The following is a 25177-nucleotide window of genomic DNA, read 5'->3' on the forward strand; positions in this document are numbered from 1 at the left end:
TTTGGCCCAGTATAGCACAGGTAAAACCCTCTCAATCACTGAGCATATCTACATAAAATGTTGCTGTAGAAAAGCAGCATCCACCATCAAAGATCCTCACCACCTAGGCCATGCTCTTCTCATTGCTCCCATCAGGTAGAAGATACAGGTGCCTCAGGGCTCGTACCACTAGGTTCAGTAACAGTTATTACCCCTCAACTATCAGGCTCTTGAACAAAGGGGAAAAGCTACACTAATTTAAGGACTCTTATATTGTAACTTCATGCTTGTTATTTATTGCTATTTATAGCTGCATTTATACCTGGGTATGGCTCTAAACTGCAACCGGTGATGAGGCTCTGATTGGGGACTTTCAGAGCTTTGGGGAAAGTGGAGTTACCCCATAGTCATTCATTGCTCCCAGGGTCGCTCTAACCCGGAACGGCAGCACCTGCAAGGGTTCCTGTAGCCTCCAGCTTGATAGCAAGTACATCGATTTCTGCTTCTGAAACAAAATATTTTCCCTCCCTTTTCCATCTTTATCTATTCCCCACTTTGGTTTCCTACCTTTTCTCACCTGCCTATCACCATCAATGGGTGCTCCTCCCTCTTCCCTTCCTCTAGCACTTTACCTTTAAAAACCACCTTGCTTCACCTTCTAACTCGTCTTCCTTCCTCTTCCCCCACCCCCAACCACCTTTTTTTTAATTCTGGTGTCTTCCCCCTTCCTTTCCAGTTCTGAAGAAGTGTCTCCGACCTGTAACGCCGACTGTTTATTCATTTCCATAGTTGCTGCCTGACCTGCTGAGTTCCCCCAGCATTTCGCGTGTGTTGCTTTGGAGATTAAGCTGTTGCCCATACAGCAGGCTCCCCTCTCCACGCAGCTGATGAATCCAAGGGAATGGGAGAGGCCGATATGGTTTTGTACCATCGGAGTCGCAGGAGTTCAGCGTTGAACGCAATGTAGGACTCCAGCTCCGCAATTTTTCTTCAGGGTTCGCTCCTGAAGACTCCCCCCCCCCCCCGAGTGGGCACATTCGTGAGGTAGCGGCGGTTTGAGAACGGAGTTTCCTTATCCTAGACCAGCTGTTAACCATGGCTGACGAGCCCCATTTGCCCGAGGCGACTGGTTTTAAGCCGCCAGTGACCCGTCTTTGCCTCTTCTGTCAGAGACCTGGTTTAGCGGTTAAGCCACATATGAAAGCCGTGGGCTGGACTTAGTTGTCAGAGGTTATTTGAAACACACGCCATTAGGAGCATTTCATAGGCTGTGGGAACTTAACGCCGCAGCCGCCGCCCATTCCTCCAGCATATACCGAACCGTTTTTAGTTCCAGTGCAGACGGCTGATACATTCAGTACGGTGGGTCACATACAGCAGGCCAAGACGATCGCACCCCCCCCCAACGCTGGCGCCTCCTCCAATCACAGCCTCTCTTGGTAATTGCGACCGAGTCCGGTTGCTAAGGCGAGACCGCCCAATAGGACGACTCGTTGTTGTGCGGCGCAGAGGGTCCTACTCCTTCTTCAGCAGTTTTCAGGCCGGACGGTTGGAGGGGTGCGTGAAGGGGCTTGGATCAGAGCGCTCTCTTTACATGCACGGATTAGCAATGTGTGCTTTAATTTTCCGTGAGTATGTAGAGCAAAATTGTGAATGGTTGGGATGCGCTCCGGCCCCCTTCATCTATCTCGGATTCCTCGGGCCCTTGGTCAGAGAGAAGCATAAACTGGTTACGGCAATTTACTTTCGTTGGCACCGCTTAGTACCCTGTTTGATTCTGTTTCCATCACCCTGACAAACAACGATTTGCACATCTGAACTGCTTTCTGCATAAAATTAAAGCATGTTATCACCGTTTCCTTCTGTCTTTTAGGAAGTAAAAATTAAAATCTTTGTCTTTGAACTATCTGATGATGAAAATCGCTTTTCATTATTTACCTTATCTAAACCTATTACCGTCTTCTACACCTCAACAATTGTCTGTTCCAAACTGGAGGCCATGCGTTGGTGAATGAAAGGAAACAATGGTTTATTAAATACATATTAGAGTCAAAGAGAGTTGTAGAGCAATGCAGCACAGATCGGACTTTTGGCCCAATGAATCAGTACTGACCATGGTGTCCACCCGATTTCTTGTGTTTGGCTCATATTACTGTAAGGCCTGCCCCTCAATGTATCTGGCCAATTGATTCTTAAATGATACTATTGTACCTGAATTAATTACTACTACTTGTAGCTTGTTTCATATATTCACCTCGCCTTGTGTGGAAAAAGTGATTCTCTCTTAAATCTTTCTCTTCTCACCCTAAATTTATGTACTCTAGTTTTGGTCTCCCTACCCTTGGGGAAAAGACTGCAACCATCCACTTTTATCAACATCTCTCATGATCTTAAATCTTTCTATAAAAGTGTCCTGTATTCTCCTGTGTTCCAAGGAATAAAGATGTAGCCTTGCCAGCTGGTCTAACAGCCTTCTAGTTCTGTTAATATTGTGGTAAATCTTTTCTGCATTCTTTCTAGTTCAGCCACATCTTCCTATAATAGGGTGATCAAACTACACAGTGCAACAAGTGAGGCCTCATCAATAACTTACACAAAGTTCAAAGTGAATTTATTATCAAAGTACATATATGCCACCATATACCACTCAGAGATTTATTTTCTTATGGACATCTCAATAAATCCATAATAGACCAAGATCCATAATAGAATCAATGAAAGACTGCACCAAATTAGGTGTTCAAACTGGGTGCAAAAGACAACAAACTGTGCAAATGCAAAAAGAAAGAAATAATAATAAATAAGTAAACAATAAATATACTGGGCAACAAAGTTTTTTGAAAATGTTTCCTAAGAATTTTTTTCTTCATGGTAGACCACTTGAAGCTGAACACAAAATATATCTTCAGACTATATATATCATGTAGGAATTTGGAGAAGCGAGAAATTAACTTTTATTGAATATAATGCATTTAATTGCATAATGATCCTGATGCTTTGCAATAGTTCAATTAAGCTAAAATGTTTTGTTGATTAGTTTCATTTGTACTCAGTGTCTGAGGTTTCTTGCTTAAGTGTCCACCAATAATCAGCCAGCATTGAGGGATTCCAGTTGCCCTGATACTGTTTCTCCATGACCACAATGTCCTGGTGAAACCTTTCACGATGCTCGCCACTGACAGCACCAAGATTTGCTGGGAAGAAGTATGAATGGAAATGCAAAAATGAATCTTTAGTGACATGTTGCTTGAAGCATGTTGTCAACCAGCTGCACATAGTTTGGTTTCCTGTAGTTGCCAAGAAAAATTTCAACAACATCCTTGAATGCCTTCCATGCGATTTTCTCTGGTCCCACTAGAATTTCTTTGAATTGCCTGTCATTGATCTGTTTGATTTATGGACCAACAAAAATGCCTTCCTTAATCTTGGCATCAGTTATTCTGGGAAACATTTGTCTTAAATATCAAAATCTTTCATGGAAATTTATAGGCTGTCCTGCCATGCAGCATCTGCTCTGCGTAAGCATTCCTGAACAAGATAGAGAACTTATCAGCTCACATTGTGAGCAACATTTTAATTGACTTGAATATGAATTGAAATAAGAAATATAGGCAATCTCAAAAAAATGATGCACGATAGGGAAATTTCATGGTGATTTTCATGATCAACAACCCAAAATGCATTAGATACACCCAAAAGTATTCATGAAGCAAAGTCTTTGTTGTCCAGTGACACCAAGAACATGAGATGAAGAATCCTTGAGTCCTTCATCTCAAGTTCTATAACTACATTGTGTAATGTCCTATCACCTATACTCATTGCCCTGTCTGATGAAGGCCAGCTTACTAAATGCTCTTTTTACCACTCTGTCTACCTATGATGTTACTTTCAATGGACTATGCACTTGTATTTTTGAGTTCCTCAGTTCCATTGCAGTCTCTACTACCATACCATAGCTGTCCTATGCTGTCCTACCATTCATAGTATAAGTTCTATACATAATCATAGTATAAGAGACTTTCTGAAATTGTCTTGAATGAACTTGACTTTTGATTTGACTTTATAGTTATGTTGGCCTTACTGGCAAAGTCTGCATTTATTGCCTTGGAAAAGGTGATAGTGAGTTGCTGCTTTCAAATACTGCAATCCGTCTAGTTATGTTGCTTTTACAGTCATATATGAACAAAGTGCCAAGACTTTGATCAGACATTAAAGGGGTGTTTATAGATAGTACATGGAATGAGATTTTATATGACTTTGGCAATGGGGTTGAATTGAAAATATTGTTTCTAGGTGGCTGGATTACCTTCTATTTTATTTGGTGGATGCAAGTTTTCTTGTTTAAGTGGGACTGCTTGACTAAAGATACAGGTAGTTCTGGAAACACATTGTCATCATGAAAGTTGTAGTTGGTCAGGGTTCAAAGCCTTTGTTGAATCCAATTTCTTGATACCAGATGAACTGAATAATTTTGTAAGATTGTTTTCAGAATCTCAATTAGACTTATTTTCACTGAGTTATATAATGTGAAATTTGTTCTGCAGCAGCAGTGCACTGAAAAGACATAGAATTATGATAGCTTACAAAAATAAATAAATATTACAAAAGAAGGAATAGCGAGGCTTATGGACCATTGAGAAATCTGAAAGTGGAGGGAAAGAAGCTGTTACTGAGTCACTGAGTGTGAGTCTTCAGGCTCCTGCACCTCCTCCCCAATGATAGTGATGCCTCTTGAAGATGTCTTCGATGGTAGGAAGGTTGTGCCTGTGATGGAGCTGGCTGAGTGTATAGCCCTCTGCAACCTTCTGCAATCCTGTGCATTAGAGCCTCCATACCAGACTGTGATGCAGGTAGTCAGAATGCTGTCCGCTGTATGTCTAGAGAAATTTGCTGGAGTGACATAGAATTCTGAATATTGGTGACATACTAAATCTTCTTAAGTTCCTACCAAAGTAGAGCCTCTGGCATGCCTTCTTCATCGTTGTATTAATGCTTTTTGGTCCAAGATGGACCCGCGGAGACATTGGCACCCAGAAACTTGAAGCTGCTCGTCCTTTCCACTGCTAACCCCTCAAAGAGAACATATGTGTGTTCTTTTATCTTCCCCTTCCTGAAGTCCACAGTTAATTCCTCGGTCTTGGTGACATTGAGTGCAAGATTACTGTTGCAACCAGCCAATTTAGCTCACTCCAGTACGCCTCCTTGTGCAATCTGTGGTGTCATTGTTGAATTCATAGATGGCATTTGAGTTGTCTTAGCCACACAGTGTTGAGAGTAGAGAGACTTGAGGAGTGGACTTTACTTTGTAAGGTTAGAAGGCCATAATAGGTTGCAAATGGTTTCCAAAAAGGTTTTGGCCTTTTTGGCTCATGCTTAGTGTTGTTATTGTTTAATTGGTTGAATGTGGCAGAAACAGATAACAATTATGAGATTGTTTAGCTCTTAGCAATATAAGATTTCCACTGTTTGGAAACATATACAAAACACAGAACTACAACATTATATTTGTGCTGTTGTTCATGCACTTTAGCTACAGGTTGGCATTTCATTTTAATTCCCTTGATGGTGCGCTTTGGCATGCTTTTATTAAACTGCTTGAATGAGGGGTTAACTTTGGCTTGATGATAGTAGGATGAGGAATATGGCCAGCCACAGGCTTCCAAGTTATGGTGCAACTCATCTGTACTTCTGGTTATGGATTTCCACTTTTGAGCTGCCCTGAGTTTTCTGCATTTATCAGAATCAGATTTAATATCACTGGTATATGTCATGAAATTTAGCGCAGTGTGTGACCTCATATGTGATGCCCATATATTGCTTTTATAAGGACTAACCAATACTGTTATTATCAGATACATCCGCAGCAAGAGAAATGACAAGGACAAGGTCAAGTAGGTTCTTATGTTAATTCCTCTGCATCTTCAGTCTGGATATTTAGAACATGCTCAGTTTCATCAGTGGTTGTACTGTCTGGCTTCTTGGGAATGGACATTTTAATTCCCATCCAACTGCTTTTCTGTGTTCTAGTAGTTCTTCCAAATAATATCCAATTTGGAGGAGTACCGAGTTAATTGAGAGGGCGATGAATGATCTTTAGCAGTAGCTTTCCTTACCTGTGGTTAACCAGGTCATCAGATTTAATGGGGTTTGGGGTCAATGTTGAGGAATCCCAGTAACATTCACTCTGTACTGCTCTACCGATATCTTTGGTGGATTAGGATATAACTAGGGGAGGTGATGATGCATGTTGAAATGTAAGTCTCATGTAATTGTCAGGATGTTAGTTGACTTTTTTGTGGCACAGATTATCAGTGTCAAGCGTCAAGCAAATTCGATCCAATTAAGTCAATTTCTAAGCATTTCTATGGCTGACATGAGAGGACACCATTTTAAGGTGCTTAGAAGTAGGTACAGAGGAGATGTCAGAGGTAAGTTTTTTACGCAGAGAGTGGTGAGTGCGTGGAATGGGCTGCTGGCGACAGTGGTGGAGATGAATACAATAGGGTCTTTTAAGAGCCTCCTGGATAGGTAATGGAGCTTAGAAAAATGGAGGGCTGTGGGTAACCGGAGATAATTTCTAAAGTAAGTACATGTTCAGCACAGCATTGTGGGCCAAAGGGCCTGTATTGTGTTGTAGGTCTACTATGTTTCAAAGCACACTTTAAATATATTGTTAGCTTACCAATGGCATTGTCCGATGCAGACAATCCCATGCAAATATTTATTACTTCCATTATATTTTTTCCCTTTTAATGGAAGGAATAATTATTCTGCATAGGTCCAAGGGAAGATAATAGAAAGAAAACAATTTTGTTTTAACTGTGTTGGCATTTATAATGGAGTAGATATATAAATAATTAAAATAATATGTTTATTTTTCAAAACCTTTCCTTACTTTGAACAACATTTGAGAAAATGACTTCTGTTGTAGTTATGAACAAATGACAGTTTAATATGCTATTGTGAGTTTTCATGGTCCAAATTCAAACAAATAATTACCACGTGAATATTTGTGTCTGTCATCTGGAACTAAATTGTAGACTCATAAATCTCCATTTGGAATGGTTAATTTCGTAGGATGTTAAGTTGCCATTTGAAAACTTAATCATTAGCAAATTTAGCTGTTGTGTGCTGGGGCAGCAGCCTGACGGTAGCAGACACGAACGGAATCAACAAACTCATTCATAAGGCTAGTGATGTGGGGATGGAACTGGACTCTCTGATGGTGGTGTCTGAAAAGAGGATGCTGTCCAAGTTGCATGCCATCTTGGACAATGTCTCCCATCCACTACATAATGTACTGGATTCAGCCAGAGACTCATTCCACCGAGATGCAACACAGAGCGTCATAGGAAGTCATTCCTGCCTGTGGCCATCAAACTTTACAACTCCTCCCTTGGAGGGTCAGACACCCTGAGCCAATAGGCTGGTCCTGGACTTATTTCCTGGCATAATTTACATATTACTATTTAACTATTTATGGTTTTATTATTTATGGTGCAACTGTAACGAAAACCAATTTCCCCCAGGATCAATAAAGTGTGACTATCACTATCACTATGACTGTCACAAATTAAAGAGACAATTATTCCAGATTCTGGGTCTGTTTGAAACTAATAGAGCACCAAATGTTTTGTTACTGCTAATCAACTGGAGTTATAAGGTGACATCAAGGAGAGGCATGGAGTTACTATGTAAATGGAGGAGGTAAATACTTGATCCATGAAAATTAAACTGCCTAGGGAAAAGGTGCCGAAATTTGAATTCCTGGGACAAATGAGTAAGAGTTTCAGGTATTTGAAGATCTGCCCACCTTTCCATGGCTACCTCTCACAGTATTACTAATTATCCTGAATTAAGTTTGTTGACAAGGACTAAATATTTTTTCAAACCCATTGTAGCTCATTTCAGTGTAACTTTACATTAGGATCAGGTAAAAGTCTAAGGTTGGAAAAGACCTTTAGTACATTAATAGTACGAAGATATGTTTCTGAGAAACCTGAAATTCAGTTGTTGATAAAAACCTGGTGAATTCTGTAAAGAAACCTTCTAAAATTTATTCTTACCCAGGGCTGTATACCCAAGAAAGGTTTTGGAGGGATATGGGCCAAACACCAGAAAATAGGACTAGCTCAGGCAGATGATTGATGTAGTTGGCCCAGATGAGTAAGCCAGATTTTGTGCTTTGTAACTCCATGGCTCCATGACTGCAATTTTAACGCTTATTTAGTTAACAAATTTGGTGTATATTTCCATGTTAAATATATTTTCTTTAACTTTTACCCATGACTGTTTGTACTCAAGTTCTGTATGCACTAGAAAAGCCTGTATCCAATTTGGCCAAAATTTTAATAATTTAATCAATTATAGTGTTTTGCCCTATTTTTAAGACTGAAAGGATTCAATCTTTTCTTAAATTTTACTCCCTTCACTTACACGACGAATCAAGCATCCCTTTAGTTTTCTTTTTGAAATGGGAAGTTAAAAAAGATTAGGTCCATGGTACTTCCATGATTCAATAAATTTTATATATTACTTCCCTGGATTATATTCCTATTTCTTGTACCAGCTTGCAGTTTAGAGATCTATTCCAAAAAACCACTATACATTTTTAATTCAGTACTACAAGTACATTCACGTGAACTTTCATTCTGCTGAATGTCTCAGTCTTGCTTTCATCATGTGCGAAGTTACTGCTGCAATTCCATTATGATAATTGTATTTGCCAGTCAATTAATTGGTGCATATTGATAATTATCATTTGCTTCTGATTTTATATTTGTTATAATCTGCATTATGAATCTTTTAGACATAACATTTTAATAATATTTACAAATAACAGGAAGAAATTATGTTAAACTTGATAAAGTTATTTTAAACTTGTTAAACCTAAAGGCAAGTTGACACAACCATGGCTAACAAGAGAAGTTATAGCCAATATAAAAGCTCAAGAGAGGGCATATAATAGAGCAAAAATTAGTGGTAAGTTAGAAGATTTGGAGGCTTTTAAATACCAACAGAAGGCAAGTAAAAAAAGATGGAATATGAAAGTAAGCTAGCCAATAGTATGAAAGATGATCCCAAAAGTTTCTTCAGATGGGTAAAGTGTAAAAGAGAGGTGAGAGTGGATATTGGACCACTGGAAAACAATGCTGGAGAAGTAGTAATGGGAGACAAGAAAATGGCGGACAAACTGAATAGGTATTCTGCATTGGTCTTCAATGTGGAAGACACTAGCAGTATGGTGGAAGTTCCAGGTGTCAGGGGTCATGAAATGTGTGAAGTTACCTTAGGGAGAAGGTTCTGAAAGGTCTGAAGGTAGATAAGTCACCTGGACCAGATGGTGTACAGCCCAGGGTTCTGAAAAAGGTGGCTGACAAGATTGTGGAGGCATTAGTAGTGATCTTTCAGGAATCATTAGATTCTGGAATGGTTCCCGAAGACTGGAATATTGTAAATGTCTCTCAACTCTTCAAGAAGGGAGAGAGGCAAAAGAAAGGAAATTATAGGCCAGTTCGTCTGACCTCAGTGGTTGGGAAGACGTTGGAGTCGGTTGTTAAGGATATGTTGTTTCGGGGTACTTGGAGGCACATGATAAAACAGGCCTTAGTCAGCGTAGTTTCCACAAGGGAAAATCCTGCCTTATTATTTAATTTAACTTCCACTCAACATTACCACAGCATATTATGCAGCGTACTTTTTTTCCTGACTGGTGTTGAGCTTCAGTAATTTTTGAATTGCATTGTTCTCTTCTGCTGTAACTCATACCTTGTAGCTGAACCTAAATCTTTGGGGTGTCAGGAAGTGATTTCATTTGTTGTGGCATACTCAGTCCCTGCTGGGCTCTTGTGGCTGCGGTATTTATTCGGTAGGACTAGGTAAGATTCTGATCCATGGTGGACATCAGGATATTGATGGCAGGATATTCAACAATGTTTATATCTTTGAATATCTAGAGTCGGTTGTTTGGATCTCTTGTTCATGATTCTCACTGTGTGGCACTTTTGAAGAGTGAATGTTACTTGTCTTATCTGCCCAAGTCGGAACGTTGGTTTGATGTTGCTGAGGTGTTGCAAATGAAATTGGACATTGCACAATCATCACTGAGCATCCATGTTTCTGAAGATCCCCTGTTTAAGGATCTGAAACTTGCATGCCAGCAGCATAGACAATTTTCTCTGTCAAAGAATGGGTAAACTAATCTGATGTGCCTGTGGAGTCAACTGATGTTTATTACAGCAGCGGTCCCCAACTACCGGGCCGCAAAGCATGTGCTACCGGGACGTGAGGAAACGATATGAGTCAGCTGCACCTTTCCTCATTCCCTGTCACGCACTGTTGAACTTGAACATAGGGTTGCCAACTGTCCCGTATTTGCCGGGACATCCCGTATACTGGGCTAAATTGGTTTGTCCCATACGGGACCGCCCTTGTCCCGTATTTCCCCTGCTAAGGTGGAGCGTTCCTTTGAAACCTTTTGTGCCGAAATGGCATGAAGCGAAGAAGCAATTACCATTAATTTATATGGGAAAAATTTTTGACCGTTCCCAGACCCAAAAAATAATCTAACAAATCATACCAAAACACATAAAACCGAAAATAAATAACAGTAACATATAGTAAAAGCAGGAATGATATGATAAATACACAGCCTATATGAAGTAGAAATAATGTATGTACAGTATAGTTGGGAAGATGAAGGCAAAACTGATTTGTGGGGGAAAAAAATCGGCACGTCACACATGTGCACACAGGTGCCCATGCAAGGCTTCATGGTCATGGTAGTCTTTCCTGGGATAAAGTGTCCCAGGATTTGACTGCTTTTTTTGCCCCTTATTTGGAGTGAGAAAGTTGGCAACCCTAACTGTAAAAGACATGTTGAGGTGAGTTTAACCCTACTTGAACACCCCCCCCGTGTCGGCAAGAATATTGTCAATATTAAACCAGTCCGCGGTGCAAAAAAGGTTGGGGACCCCTGTATTACAGTACTTTCAGTTGTATTTGAACTCAGCTTCCCAGATAAAAATATAATGTGACAACCTGCTGCATTATCCAAAAAAGAAAGATTTGTATTTATACAGCAACTTTTATAATACTTTCAAAAGTGCTTTGTGTTGCACTGAAGTAATTTTTAAGGTAAGTATCTATTCTATTGTTGTAAACAATAGCCAATTTGTATATAATGAGATTCATTAAACAGTAATATGGTTAATGACCGTACCTGTGCATAGTGATAATGATTGAGGGGGTGAATATAGTTGTCTTCAAATAGCCCTAAAGGTCAATGCTGTGTTTCCCCCCTACATGATAAAACACATTTTTGTTAGCATACTTTAGAGAGGAGGAATAGGTTTATATTTGTTGCACTTCCTTGATATGTGAGAGTTAATTAGTATTATACTCCTCCCGAACTTTGCAGCTCCTCCTGTGGAGGGTCAGACACCCTGAGCCAATAGGCTGGTCCTGGACTTATTTCCATCTGGCATAGTTTGCATATTGTTGTTTGATTGTTTGTGGGTTTTGTATTGCTATATTTATGTTCTATTCTTGGTTGGTGCGGCTGTAACGAAACCCAATTTCCCTTGGGATCAATAAAGTGTATCTATCTATCTATCTATCTATCTATCTATGGTCTGCAGCATAATCTCAAGTTTGTGCAAAATACAAAGCATAGCAGTAAAATTATGAAATGAATAACACATTCTGGAAATATTCAAGTCAGGCAGCATCAGTGGAGAGAAACATCCACTGATACTGTCTGAACTGCTGAGTGATTTTAGCATTTTCGATTTTACTGCAGACGCTGGAAATCTGAAATATTTTGATTTTAGATAAACAGGATTCTGATGTCATTTTAATATATATACCTTGGTAATTGTATAAGGAACCAAGGAGCCTTCTGATCATATCCCATATAGTGTTGCTGCAAACAATGGGTAGTCTTAATTTTAGATTAGGCTTTACTTTGTATTTTAACTGAACAGAAAAATAAGATTACTTTTCATGTTGAAATATGATCTGTTTTAATATCAAGTCATTGCTTATGTTTGCATTTCAGGAGCTGATAAACGGTGTTAGAGGTTGAATTATAGCATCTTAATCAGAGAATGTCACAAACATCTGGTGGTTTTCTGCTTCCTTTGGGCTCCTTGTTGGGACAGAAAAGAGTTTCTCCAGCTGAAGCAGAGTGCAAGGAAACTGAAGGCACCTTAGAATCAAGTAAGGAACCTCACTGCAATTTTTTTTTATTGACTCCACATCTGAATCAAGGCTTTAACTAAAATAGATGACGGTTATCTGTGTTCACAAAATAAATCAGCAGGTCCATCATTTAATTTAGTTCATTCCTGGCACACCAGAAGAACATTTGTTTGTAAACTTGTACAAAATCAATGCTATGTCCTAAGGCAAGATGTTTCCTTCCTTGGGGATGCTCTGAGCTTCTGAAAGATGCAGAATAAATACCTTTCTCTGTTGTTAGTCATTGTTTTCCAATCTTGCTTCCATATACATGTGACTCCTGTGTTATGGCAGTGTGGGGTGAGTGGATATCATTTGTTGCATTGTTAGAAAATGGTCCTTTTCATGATCTTCTGTATTGTGAAATCCCATTACCTGTACATACGTCAAGAAAAGTGAGTAGAGTTGGGTTTATTTATTTACTACTTTAACGTTAGCTTTTAGGTAGTGATTTGTGAATTCTGTTAAGAAAAATTGCTGTTACCCAAATGTAGTAATACAATATTTTGCTTTGGGTAGAATCCATCTTGAATGCAGTTTTTACTTCTGATTACTAAGACGAAAAAAATCGTCAGAAATCAAGACTGCAGAGAATTGCCTTCAAGCAGATCCATAGAGGAAAAATTAGGAAGGAGCTCACTAGAAATATACTAGGCAAGTGTTCTTTAATCCTTAATTAATTCGTTACTGATTAATCTTAATTAACTTGCTTATCACCTGGTACTTCATAATTTCTTGCAATACTATGGGCTGAAGTAATTTATTAGCAAATTGGTTCTCTGATTCCACCTCGTCTATAGTCTGTAACCCTTCAAATTTTTTTTTCCTCTGTTTATCTTGATTTCCCACGTAACCAAGGGCCAATATTCATTTTCCCTTGATATATTTGATTTATTTAATATTCCCATGGTTTATAATCTCTTTATATTTGTATCTTCAATTTCCATTATGTTAGCATCTTTAATTTTTTTTAAACAATCTAATCTGCCAATTAAAGATAAATTTGATTCCTTCTATACTTACGAACAAACATTCTTATGATTTTTTTGTTTAATATTTTTTCTTATGGCTGATCTTTGTTTTTGTTTATTTTACTTGCCTTTAGTCTTGGTACGTTTTTAATCTAATTTGTTTTAGTTTTGTTTTGGGATATTTAGTCTTGTACTGAATTACTTCTTTTAATTTAACTGCTTCACAAATTTTCGTCTTTCAGTTGGTTGCTAGTTGATATCTTGGTCAGTGTTGGCATTGGAATATCTCAATTTGAGGATTATGGATTCAAGTCTGACTGATAGCCTGTAACCAATAGTGTTCTGCAAGGATCAGTGCTGAGACCACTTTTTTTTGTAATATATATTAATAATCTGGATGAAAATGTCAATGGTCTGATTAGTAAATTTGCAGATGACACAATAGTTAGATAGTGAGGAAGTTTTTCTAAACTATGCAGCAAGGTATAAATCAGTTGGAAATTTAGGTGAAGGAAGGACAAGAGTTTAGTCCAGACTCTTCATCAGTCCTGATGAAAGGTTTTGGCCTGAAATGTCAGTTATTTATTTCTCACTAGAGATACTGCCTGACCTGCTGAGTTCCTCCAGCGTTTTGCATGTGTTACTCTGGATTTCCAGTGCTTTGTGTTTAATCCAGACAAGTGTGAGGTGTTGCATTTTTGAAGCAGAAAATACACACTAAACAGCATTAATGTACAGAGGCATCTTGGGGTTCAAGTCCATAGCTCCCTGAAAGAGCAACACATGTGGAGAGTGTGGTAAAGAAGGCATATGGCATGTTTGCCTTCAACAGTTGGGGCATTGAGTATAAAAATTGGGATGTCTTTGTTGCAGCTCTTTAAAGCTTTGGTTGAGCCACACTTGGAGGTTTGTGTGAAGTTCTGGTTGCTGCACTACCAGAGTACTCTGGAAGAGTGCAGTGGAGAAAGCACGGATGAGGTTCACTAAGATGTTGATTGGATTGGTGCTTATTAACTGTAAGGACAGGTTGGACAAATTTGGATTGCTTTCTCTGGAGTGTGGGAAGCAGGGCCGGATTTAGTGGGACTGCGGCCCCTGGGCTGGAGGCCCTGATGGGCCCCTGCCGACACCATAAAATGCTGCTGTACCGAGCAAAAACAGGCAAGAACAAGAGAAAAGGTCGTGGAGGTCTAAATATCAAAGCTGTGGCCAAGACATTGGTTTAGTACAATACGCAGACCACAGTACGTGTGCTTGCAACACTGTGTGTCCGACAGAGTGATCAGCAGCACTGGGGCTCCACAGGGGACTGTCTTATCTCCGTTTCTCTTCACCATTTACACCTTGGACTTCAACTACTGCACAAAGTCTTGTCATCTTCAGAAGTTTTCTGATGACTCTGCCATAGTTGGATGCATCAACAAGGGAGATGAGGCTGAGTACAGGGCTACAGTAGGAAACTTTGTCACATGGTGTGAGCAGAATTATCTGCAGCTTAATGTGAAAAAGGCTAAGGAGCTGGTGGTAGACCTGAGGAGAGCTAAGGTACCGGCGACCCCTGTTTCCATCCAGGGGGTCAGTGTGGACATGGTGGAGGATTACAAATACCTGGGGATACGAATTGACAATAAACTGGACTGGGTCAAAGAACACTGAGGCTGTCTACAAGAAGGGTCAGAGCTGTCTCTATTTCCTGAGGAGACTGAGGTCCTTTAACATCTGCCGGACGATGCTGAGGATGTTCTACAAGTCTGTGGTGGCCAGGGCGATCATGTTTGCTGTTGTGTGCTGGGGCAGCAGGCTGAGGGTAGCAGACACCAACAGAACCAACAAACTCATTCGTAAGCCCAGTGATGTTGTGGGGATGGAACTGGACTCTCTGACGGTGGTGTCTGAAAAGAGGATGCTGTCCAAGTTGCATGCCATCTTGATCAATGTCTCCCATCCACTACATAATGTACTGGTTGGGCACAGGAGTACATTCAGCCAGAGACTCGTTCCACCGTGATGCAACACAGAGCGTCATAGGAAGTCATTCCTGCCTGTGGCCATCAAACTTTACAACTCCTCCCTTGGAGGGTTAGACACCCTGAGCCAATAGGCTGGTCCTGGACTTATTTCCTGGCATAATTTACATATTACTATTTAACTATTTATGGTTTTATTACTATTTAATTATTTATGGTGCAACTGTAACGAAAACCAATTTCCCCCGGGATCAGTAAAGTATGACTATGACTATAAACTTACAGGCCTTAAGAGGGAGGACAGAAAGTAATGCAGATTCTTAGTTTGAAGGACAGCATCTAAGGCACTCAAAAATTGACCTAGGCTTAGTTGGCTTCGTAAAGTTATAAGGGAGATGAAGTATGATGTACCCAATCTTAAATCTTTATTTAGCTATTGCTGCAAATACCATAGGCCTTATTTCTAAAACAATGCCAAAGCATTTTTATCTCTCTCAAGCTTGTCCATTTTTTTTGTATGGTAACCCTGCTTCATTTCTAGTTGCCACATTCTGATTAATGTCATCTGCAGTGCTCTTTAATGAATCTTGAATGTTGGTATAATTTCCGCACAATGCCTGTGTGGCTTCTGCATGTGCAGCCCATCTAGTATTAAAGAGAGACTTCAGAGTTTCAGTGCGCTTGTTCGCATTAGGCTGAAGTCCTGCGGTCACCACCTTCCACTTAGAAGTTGACTTGGAGCAGAAGTTGAACACATTCTGCACGAAGCTGGAAATATCAGCTGTTTCAGCTCAACAGTTGACACTGTTGATTCCAACGAGATTCAATATGTGTGCTGCACATGGAACCCACTCAGCAAGTGGATTGATTTCCTTAATGCGGGATTGTAAGCCTTTGTATGCAGCGGACATATTTGTAGCATTGTCATAGCACTGCCCCCTGTAGTTGCTTATGTCAATATTCATCTCACATAAAGCCTCCCCTGTGTGGCTCCCAATGGGTAGAAATCATAAGAATTGCTCCTGAATGTTTCCATCAGTTGACACATAACGTAAAATGAATGTGAGCTGATCTACGTGTGCAACATCTGTGCTTGAAGCGATGCTAATAAAAAAAGTATTTGGCCATTTTGACTTCACTGACGATCTCTGACAAAACTCGATCGCTCATGAGCTCAATAAACTCCTCACCTGTTTTAGTTGAAAGATATGAAGGGTTGCCTGATCCTGCATCTCCAAATTTCTGTATGCGCACCTTCAAAAACGGGTCAAATCCACTTATTACCTCTAGAATGCCCATGTAGTTGCCATTATCAGGCTTGCAAAATATGTCACTGGAGCCTCGGATAGCCAGTCCCCTCTTGACCAAAAACTTCACAACTGCCACCACTCTTCTCAATACGTAGTCCAGTAGACACAGTCTGACTCAAACTATTTTTGCAGTTCTGTATCTATTCTTCCACAGTCAGATGCTAGAGTAACGTAGGTCAGTATCGTTTTCCTGTGGTGTTCACTATTTTCATGCTCTCCTATGCGCTCAGCGGCATGTTTCTAGTTGCTAAAGCCAGTTTTGAAGATGGACTGATAGTTTCCATCACTGAAGATGCGGCATGCAAAACAAAACACACAGCCGTGGTAGGGGAATATAGGAGCCATTGCCTTGATATGTACTCACCATTTACGAGCTTGCGTTTGAAGTGAAATTTGGAGAAAAAACGTCTCTGCTGTTTGTACACTCGTTCCGAAGCTTTGATACCCACATCCTTATTCTGGCAGGACTCCAACCCTTTCTTAGCCCAGTATGCTCGGACTGAATCATCTAACATTTCCTTTCCCCAGCGAGCAGGATCAGTGCTGTAAAGATCCTCAATAGCGGTAATGTTAACATTAATGGCGGCCCGACTTGGTTGTTCGGTGGCCTCTGTGGTTGGGAATCGCAAAGTCATGCTCTCTGCCTCTTCAATGTTAGCTGCTGACTGTGGCAAGGATGGTGGTCCTGTGCTAACGCTGGTGCTAGCGCTAGCTGTTGAACAAGTCTCCATTTGTCCACCGGTCCCAGACTGTGACAAGAGCAATGGTGCTGCTGCATCATCGAGAACAGGTTTAAACAACTCTGTCAATTTCAATGTCTTTTTTAATGCTTCTTTCTCACAGTCCTCTTTTTCTTATTTCTTTTTTCTTTTCTGTGCTCCACTCTTGTATTTTTTTTTGTCTGCCACGATGATAGCGACCTATTTTGGGCCCTCTGCAGCTCTGGCCCCTGGGCTGCAGCCCAGCCTAGCCCTGCCTAAATTCCGGCCCTGGTGGGAGGCTGAGGGGAAGTCTGTTAAATGTATATGAAAGATGTGTATAGTGAAGATAATCAGGGTCTTTTTCCCAATGTGGACTCATCAAGTACTGGAAGACATAGATTTACTGTGAGATGGCAAAGTTTAACGGAGATCCGTGAGGCAAGATGTTTTAAACAGAGTATAGTATGGAATGCATGTCCAGCAGAGCTGATGGATACAGTAGCTGTGTTAAAGAGGTGTTTGGACAGATACATGAAACTGTAGGGAATAGAGAGATATGGATCAAATGCAGGCAGATAGGATTAATTAGATTGGCATAGTGGTTAACGCAGACAAGTTTGGCTGAAGGGCCTGTTCCTAGGCTGTACCGTTGTGTGATCTATGAAAGATGTAATAGTGCTGGAAAGGGTGCATTCGATTTTCACCAGGATGTTGCCTGTTTGAGGAGAGTCTGAAGAGGCTGGGATTGTTTTCCTTTGAGGGGAGGGGGTTAAGAACAAATATGACTGAGTCATATGAAATTTAGGAGTGATATAGAGGGTAGACTGCAGGAATCTTTTCCCCTTACTGAAAGTGAGTAAAAATATGGACATGTTTTACCCAGGGGAATTTGATAGAGGTTTGCAAAATTATGGGGGGGCGGTTATAAATAAGGTAAATGAAAGTAGGCTTTTTCCACTGAGGTAGGGTGAGACTAGAACTAGAGGCCATATATTAAGGGTAAAAGGTGAAATATTTAAGGAGAACTTGGGGTGGGTGGTGATAGTTTGGAATGAGCAGCCACTGGAAGTGTTGGATACGGGTTTGATTGTCACATTTAAGAGAAGTTTGCATAAGTACATGGATAGGAGGGGTATGGAAAGTATAATCCAAGTGTAGGTCAATGGAACAAGGCAGAATAATGATTCAGCATAGGCTAGATGGGCCAGAGGACTTGTTTCTCTGCTGTATTGCTATAAATAGATTTAGGGGAAGTAAGAGATTTCAAGGGATCTGAGAAGAATCTTTTTCACCCGAAGAGTGGTGAGCACCTGGAATCATTGCCAGAGAGAATCGTGGAAACAGAGCTTCTTACACAAGAACTTGAGTTGCCTAGGCAATGAAAGGTATGGGCCAAATGCTAGAAATGTTGGGTTGAGTGCCAAGTAGTCAGTATGGACGTGATTGGCTGACTGGCCTGTATTTTATGGTGTAACACTGTATGACCCCATGATGTGTTATTCCTCAACAGCACAGGAGGCCACAGACTGACAGGTCACAGTAGAAGTGGTATGGAGAATTAAAGTGGCACATGTTTGCCTCTGCATAGGACTTATAAGGTATCTGGATTTCTGTCTGTCTCAGTCACTTTATCTGTGACATTGGCTCTGCTTTTTTATTTTCTTTTCCTTTTTTTCCATTTCTTTTTTGCTATGAGAGCAAAGGATATTCCCAGGCTGGCCTGCTATTCATTTCACAACTTCCACATTCTTTTGTCTGTGCTCTCACTCTCTTAACTGTTCGCAGGTCCTGCTGAAGGGTCTCGGCCCAAAATGTCTATTGTACTCTTTTCCATAGATGCTGCTTGGCCTGCTGAGTTTCTCCAGCATTTTGTGTGTGTTGCTTGGATTTCGGGCATCTGCAGATTTTCTCTTGTCTCCAACTGTTCCCATTTACTTTCTGAACAGATAACCTTGTTAGCTTCTCATTCGCTGGTTTTACCCTATCAGGATCTATCCCTCTTCCCTGTCCTTTCTGTAGCTTAACAACCTGCATTAGTCTCCTTCTCAGTTCTGGTAAAGTGTCTTTGTCATAAGATGTTAACTCTGTTTCTCTTCCCAAAGCTGTAGCCTGACTTGCAGAGCATTTACATTTTCATGCTTTCATTTTAGATATTCAGCATCTGCAGGTTTTTTTTGATTTTTCACAGAGAAACAATATTAAATTATAACAGAAATGTGTCTCAAATTAATAAAGCAATGACTTGGACTGATGGATTTTTATATATTTGCATTTGGTCTTCTTGACTTGTGCCTTTTGGATTTCTAGGTTCACATGGAACTCTTGGGAAGAACTTGAGAATTAGCAGCTAGAGTACCTGTTCTGCCGTTTATTAAGATCATAACTGATCTCTATTTGCTTCATTTTTCACTACCATTCCCATATCCCATTATTCCCAAGTGTTTAGAAATCGAAGTATCTGTCTTTTGGATCAACACAAAGATTGAGTCTCCATGGCCTTCCAGGGTGGAGCATGATATCAGTTCACCACTGTGTTAAGTGAAGAAATTTCTCGTCTCAGTCCTAAATGATCAGTTCCTTTTTTTCTGAAACAGTGCCCCCCAGTCCTAGGCTATTCAGCTTGGGGAAACAACTTCATTGCATCTACTCTTAATGAATTTTTGTATGTTTCTTCTGTGTATTAGAGAATACAGCCCCAGTCTAAAATGGAAAAACTGAAAATACTCAGAAGGTCAGGACGTAGCTGTGCAAAGAGAAATAGAGGTGACATTTTGGTCCTGATGAAGGGTCACAGCTTGAAACATCAACTGTTTTATTTATTTCCATAGATGCTGCTTGACCTGTTGAATTCCTCCAGCATTTTGTCTGTATTGCTCTGGATATCCAGCATCTGCTGAATCTGTTCTGTAACATTTTGAGCCTACTTTTATTTTAGATTTTCAGCATTTACAGTTCCAGCCTACTTAATTTCTCCTTGCATGCAAGCCCTGCATCCTTGGAACCAGTGTAGTGAATCTCTGCACTCCCTTAATGGGAAATGCATCCAAGAGACCTAAATTGACGCAATACCCCACACACAGTCCTACTACACCCTATGTAAGTAACTATCATTGAGCACTCTTTAACAGATCTTTGACTGCAGAAGGTCAGATTGTATTCATTAATCAGTCCTGCCAGTTTAAATTCCATGAGGGTACAGAATAAAATGATCTACTTAACATTGCAGTATAGCATCTGTCAAACAATTTATTGGTTATAAACAGACCACCTTATTTAATCGAGTTTGGCAAAGTTTACCTCGTATGGCTGACTATGGATCTTTTGACTGATCGTTCTTTGTTGCTTCTATGTGTTATATTCATCCATGCATGTCTACTCGTTAACTAAAACCCCCACATTATCTGATTCCCAAAGCTAGCATGTGTTGTTAAAACTGTAGCTCTTTCACTTAGCCAGGCCAGATGGTCATTATGCACAATAGCTAGTTCATAGTGTACAATAGTCTGGTTCTGCACTAGAATTCAAGTTAACCTTTAGCTGGGGGTTACTGTGATTTATATTCTCCTTATGAGTACCCTCTGTCCACCAAAATTCTTCACAAACAACAGCTGCAGAACTTCTGCTGAGAACAGAAGTAGTCTGAATGCCTGGGGTCTCTATTTTCATTTTCCTTATTGTCTTTCAGTAGTTAATTATCTTACAATTACCAAACCATAGGCATTCAAAGCTTCACTATCGGGCATCTATGGGGAATTTGAGTTGCAGATTGGCCACCTAATTATTAATATCAAAGGTTTAAAAAAAACCTGGAAATGAGATGCTGTCTTATTCAATACTCGCCAGTGAGTTGGTAATCAACATTACCCAGAATGCAAGATTTAAGCAGAGGATGACTGGGCATAGATTACTTCAGTACTGCACTGAAGTCAATCTGCATGTTCACTCAGTTTTACCCTCAAGTCATCCTGGGCACTTCCCTTGAAGTGCTAGTTAGTGAAATGGTGAAAGTTCTGAATAGTAGTGCTAATTCTTATTTAAATCCTTCAGATTGAAATATAATGTCAATATGCTGATTAATTCACAGCCTAAATTCTAACAGGCTATGTGGCTGCCATTTTATCAAGGTTAAATGAAGGCCAGAATTTTAAGTCTTTTGATAAATTGTGAAATGGGTTTATTTGTTTCCTTGGTATGAAAAATTGCACGGCATCTTTCAAAGAAGACAATGCAGGTTCTTCATGTGACCTAGTCAATATTTATCTGTTAATGAACTAAGCTAAAATAGATAAAATAGAATTTATCCTTTCACCCTTTTTGTGTCTTTGCTACATGCAGTTCGATGGCCTTGTTCCCTTTAATGCAATAATGACTCCACTTAAGAATAAGTATGGCTGTGAAGTGCTTTGCAGAGGCCAGTAGTTGTGAAAGGCAATACAAGAATGTGAGTCTCTTACATTCTTTTTCAGCGGGGATGGGATTACGATCAAGTATGGTATTTACTGCAGTAACATAAGTTATCTTTTTCATAGGTGATGAATTATCATTTCCAACAGCATTTGAAATGCCAGCAGCTTCACCATTTGAAAATAAAGTAAGCTTGATGAAAAGAATTCTTACTAAACAACTTATTGAAAGGAGCCTTCAGACTTGATAAACCTATTATGTGACAATTCATCAAATAAGGGACGGTATGGCACACTCACTTAACATTGCCAGCAATTATCAATTGTGGTTCGATTCCCTTCGATGTTTGTGCTACTTCACATGACCGTGTGGGTTTGCTTAGTGTGCTCTGGTTTGCTCCCACATTCCAAAGATGTACAGTTAGGATTTGTGAGTTGCTATGTTGGTGCTGAAAGTGTGGCAATACTTGTGGGCTGCCTCCAGTACAGTCTTTGGACTGTATTGGTCATTGATGCGAACAACCCATTTCACTATATATTTCGATGTACAGTTTCCCCCGCCATCCAAAGGTAGAGCGTTCCTATGAAACGGTTCGTAAGCCTAAATGTCGTAAAGCGAAGAAGCAATTACCATTTATTTATATGGGAAAATTTTGTGAGCGTTCACAAACCTAAAAATGACCTACCAAATCACGCCAAATAACACATAAAACCTAAAATAACGGTAACATATAGTAGAAGCAGGAATGATATGATAAATACACAGCCTATATAAAGTAGAAATACTTCTCTACAACGATTGCCTGCACAGATCTCCATAGCGAAAATCTCACGCAAGCGCTCTCGGCAGAAAATCTCACGCAAGCGCTGTTGGCATAAACATGCTCTCCAGTAACCCTTAAACTATGAAGCTGCCAAATCTACCAAATAACATGTAAAAATACACAGCCTATATAAAGTAGAAATAATGTATGTACAGTGTAGTATCACTTACGGGAATTGGGAAGACATCGAGCACACTGATGATGGTGTGTTAGACTGAGTCGTCGCAGGCTGGGGTGGTGCAGTGGCCCCCACCCTCCGGTCCGCCGACTGATACATTGCTGCGAAGCACGCAGGGGTAGCCGGGAGACACACAGCACATCTTTAAGAAAAAAGCCGAAATAAACATGCTAATTAATTAGGTGCTGCCCGGCACGTAAGTGTTGGCGCAGATTAGAGGTGATTGCCGATTGCATCGGCACTGATCTGGGCCGACAATTATGTGCTAGGTGGCACCTAATTAATTAGCATGTTTATTTCGGCTTTTTTCTTAAAGATGTGGTGTGTGCCTCCGGGCTACCGCTGTATTCTCTGCGAATCGGTATGGTATCTGGCCGGGGGTTGGGGTGGTGGGACACGGGGGTGTCATCTCATCGTCGATCAGGGCAGGCAGCTCATCTTCTCCTATGACTGCCTGCCTCGATGTCGAAGGTCGAGGTTCGTCGTCTGCTGTGGCTGATGGTGGAAGGCTTGCTTGACTGCTGAGCCTCGAGCAATTTTCTATCACACAGTTCTTTTAAGGACTCAAAACATCCTGCAAATATCCCCTAAACCTACGTACCCTTTCAAAATTAAAGTCGTACTTTATCATTGCAACGAAAATCTCACGCAGTTGCCTCACGTTCAGTTCCTGGACGACTTCACTTTCACTACTGCATTTGGTTTCGATTGTTATCCCTTCCTCTTCCAATTGCATCAGCTCTTCATCTATCAGTTCTTGGTCATGGGATGCCAAAACCTCTTCAACATCATCTTCGTCAGCTTCCACAAGCCAAACTCACTTTGTCCTTGATCGAAACGCTTAATTATGTCTAGTTTTACGCTAAGACTCTTCCGAACTTACGAACTCTTTCAGGCTCTTCCGACACCTTAGAACTCATCTTGCTAACGGCTGCTCAATGCAACGTGTTTAAGCAAAGCCGGCGAGAATCCGGGGGGAGAGCGGCTGCCTTTTATCACACGCTGACTTTTTATCGCGTGCTGCCTTTCTTCGTAACAGTGAAGACACCTGAAAGCGAAAACAGGGTACTAATGTAGGTCTTTCGAAACAGTGAGGTTTCATAAAGCGAATGTTCGAAAAGTGGGGGACACCTGTATATGTGACAAATAAAGCTAATTTTTAAAACATCTTTTTACATACAGTAAATTGGTATATAGCACATCAACTATACTTCTCTCACTGACTTTCTCTATAACTTCATCAAAGAACTCTAAAATTAGCTGTATATGATTTCCTTCCAGTACATCTATGCTGTCTTTTTTTAATTATTCCATGCTTGTCCAAGTGATTTCTGATTCTACCCTGAGTTATTGTTTTGAGAACTTCCCCATAACTTTTTCACATTACAATTTTCCAATTTTCAGGCATCGGTTATTTGTAGGTATTTTGAACATTATATCCAGGACATTGGTAACTTTTAAAGACTGACGTAAAATACTTACTAAGTATCTCACACATGCCTCTGCTTCCATGATTACATCTCCTTTATGGTCTTTCATTGGTCCCAGCTTTCTTCTGTTCACATGCCTGCAGAATATTTTTGGATTCTGCTGTATATTGGCTGCCTGCCTTTTCACATATTTAAATTTTTTCTATCTTGCCCGTTTCAAGTCCAAAAACAAGACATCCACGAGTTCCCTCATTGAGTTCCAATACGCAGATGACAACAGTGTTGCAGCTCTTTCAGAAAACCATCTACAACAGATTCTGACTGCCTTCAACCGTGCATACACGAAACTTGGACTTACCATCAATTCCAAGAAGACTCAGATCATCTACCAACCGTTACCAACTGAGACAAATCGGATAGAACCATCAGTACAATATGGCAAAACAATCCTGGAAAACGTGGACCATTTTCTGTATCTTGGAAGTCACCTCTCCTCCAATGTGGACCTCAATGACGAGATCCAACATCGTCTTAAATGCACTGGAACAGCTTTTGGACGTCTCCGAACAAGAGTCTTTCATGATCGTGACATCCAAACAGACAGCAAAATATTACAAAGCAGTGGTAATCCCAATGCTCCTGTATGCATCAGAAACCTGGACAACATACTGACGACATCTGAAGGCGCTTGAAAAGTTCCATCAATGTTGTCTTCGAAACATCCTAAATATTAGCTGGGAAGATAGAAGATCCAACGTCAGCGTGCTAAATGAAGCAAAAACAATAAGCATTGAAGCCTACGTCATCAAGAACCAACTAAAATGGAGTGGTCACGTTGTTCGGATGAAAGATGAACGTCTGCCGAAACAAATCTTCTACTCCCAGCTAAAAGAAGGCAAACGTAAAAGAGACGGACAACAGAAGAGGTTCAAAGATGTCTTAAAAGCCAACATGAAGAAATTCAACATCAACATCAACAATTGGGAAGCCAACGCCAAGGACAGGAAACTCTGGCAAGCTATCATCCACGAAGGAACAGCAACTTTCAAAGCCAACAGATGTGCAGAATTAGAAGAAAAGAGAAGAAAATGGAAAGAGAGGCAGCAACAACCAAAGCCCAATCTGTCATCTGGAACTACCTGTCCTGAATGCGGAAGGACTTTCAAAGCCAAGA

General features: G+C 40.4%; 1 protein-coding gene across 9 annotated transcripts in view; it reads left to right on the plus strand.

The window, feature by feature from the left end:
* Positions 1-1015: 1015 nt before the first annotated feature.
* ccdc142 (coiled-coil domain containing 142) overlaps positions 1016-25177 on the plus strand; it is a 125796-nt gene continuing 101634 nt past the window's right edge. For 3 of the 9 annotated variants that reach the window (XR_010017767.1, XM_063047017.1, XM_063047021.1), the window contains exons 1-3: positions 1016-1607; positions 12038-12198; positions 21698-21759. Coding sequence is in view for 6 of the 9 variants with exons in the window: in XM_063047017.1 (XP_062903087.1) it covers positions 12087-12198; positions 21698-21759 (174 nt within the window). In the remaining 3 variants the exon portion in view is untranslated. Of the gene's footprint in view, positions 1608-12037; positions 12199-12738; positions 12874-18218; positions 18767-21503; positions 21610-21697; positions 21760-25177 lie in introns of those variants that run through there. The other 6 variants (XM_063047018.1, XM_063047019.1, XM_063047022.1 and 3 more) reach the window with 6 other exon arrangements.

Source organism: Mobula hypostoma, chromosome 4, assembly GCF_963921235.1.
Source record: "Mobula hypostoma chromosome 4, sMobHyp1.1, whole genome shotgun sequence".
NCBI classification, from domain to species: Eukaryota; Metazoa; Chordata; class Chondrichthyes; order Myliobatiformes; family Myliobatidae; genus Mobula; species Mobula hypostoma.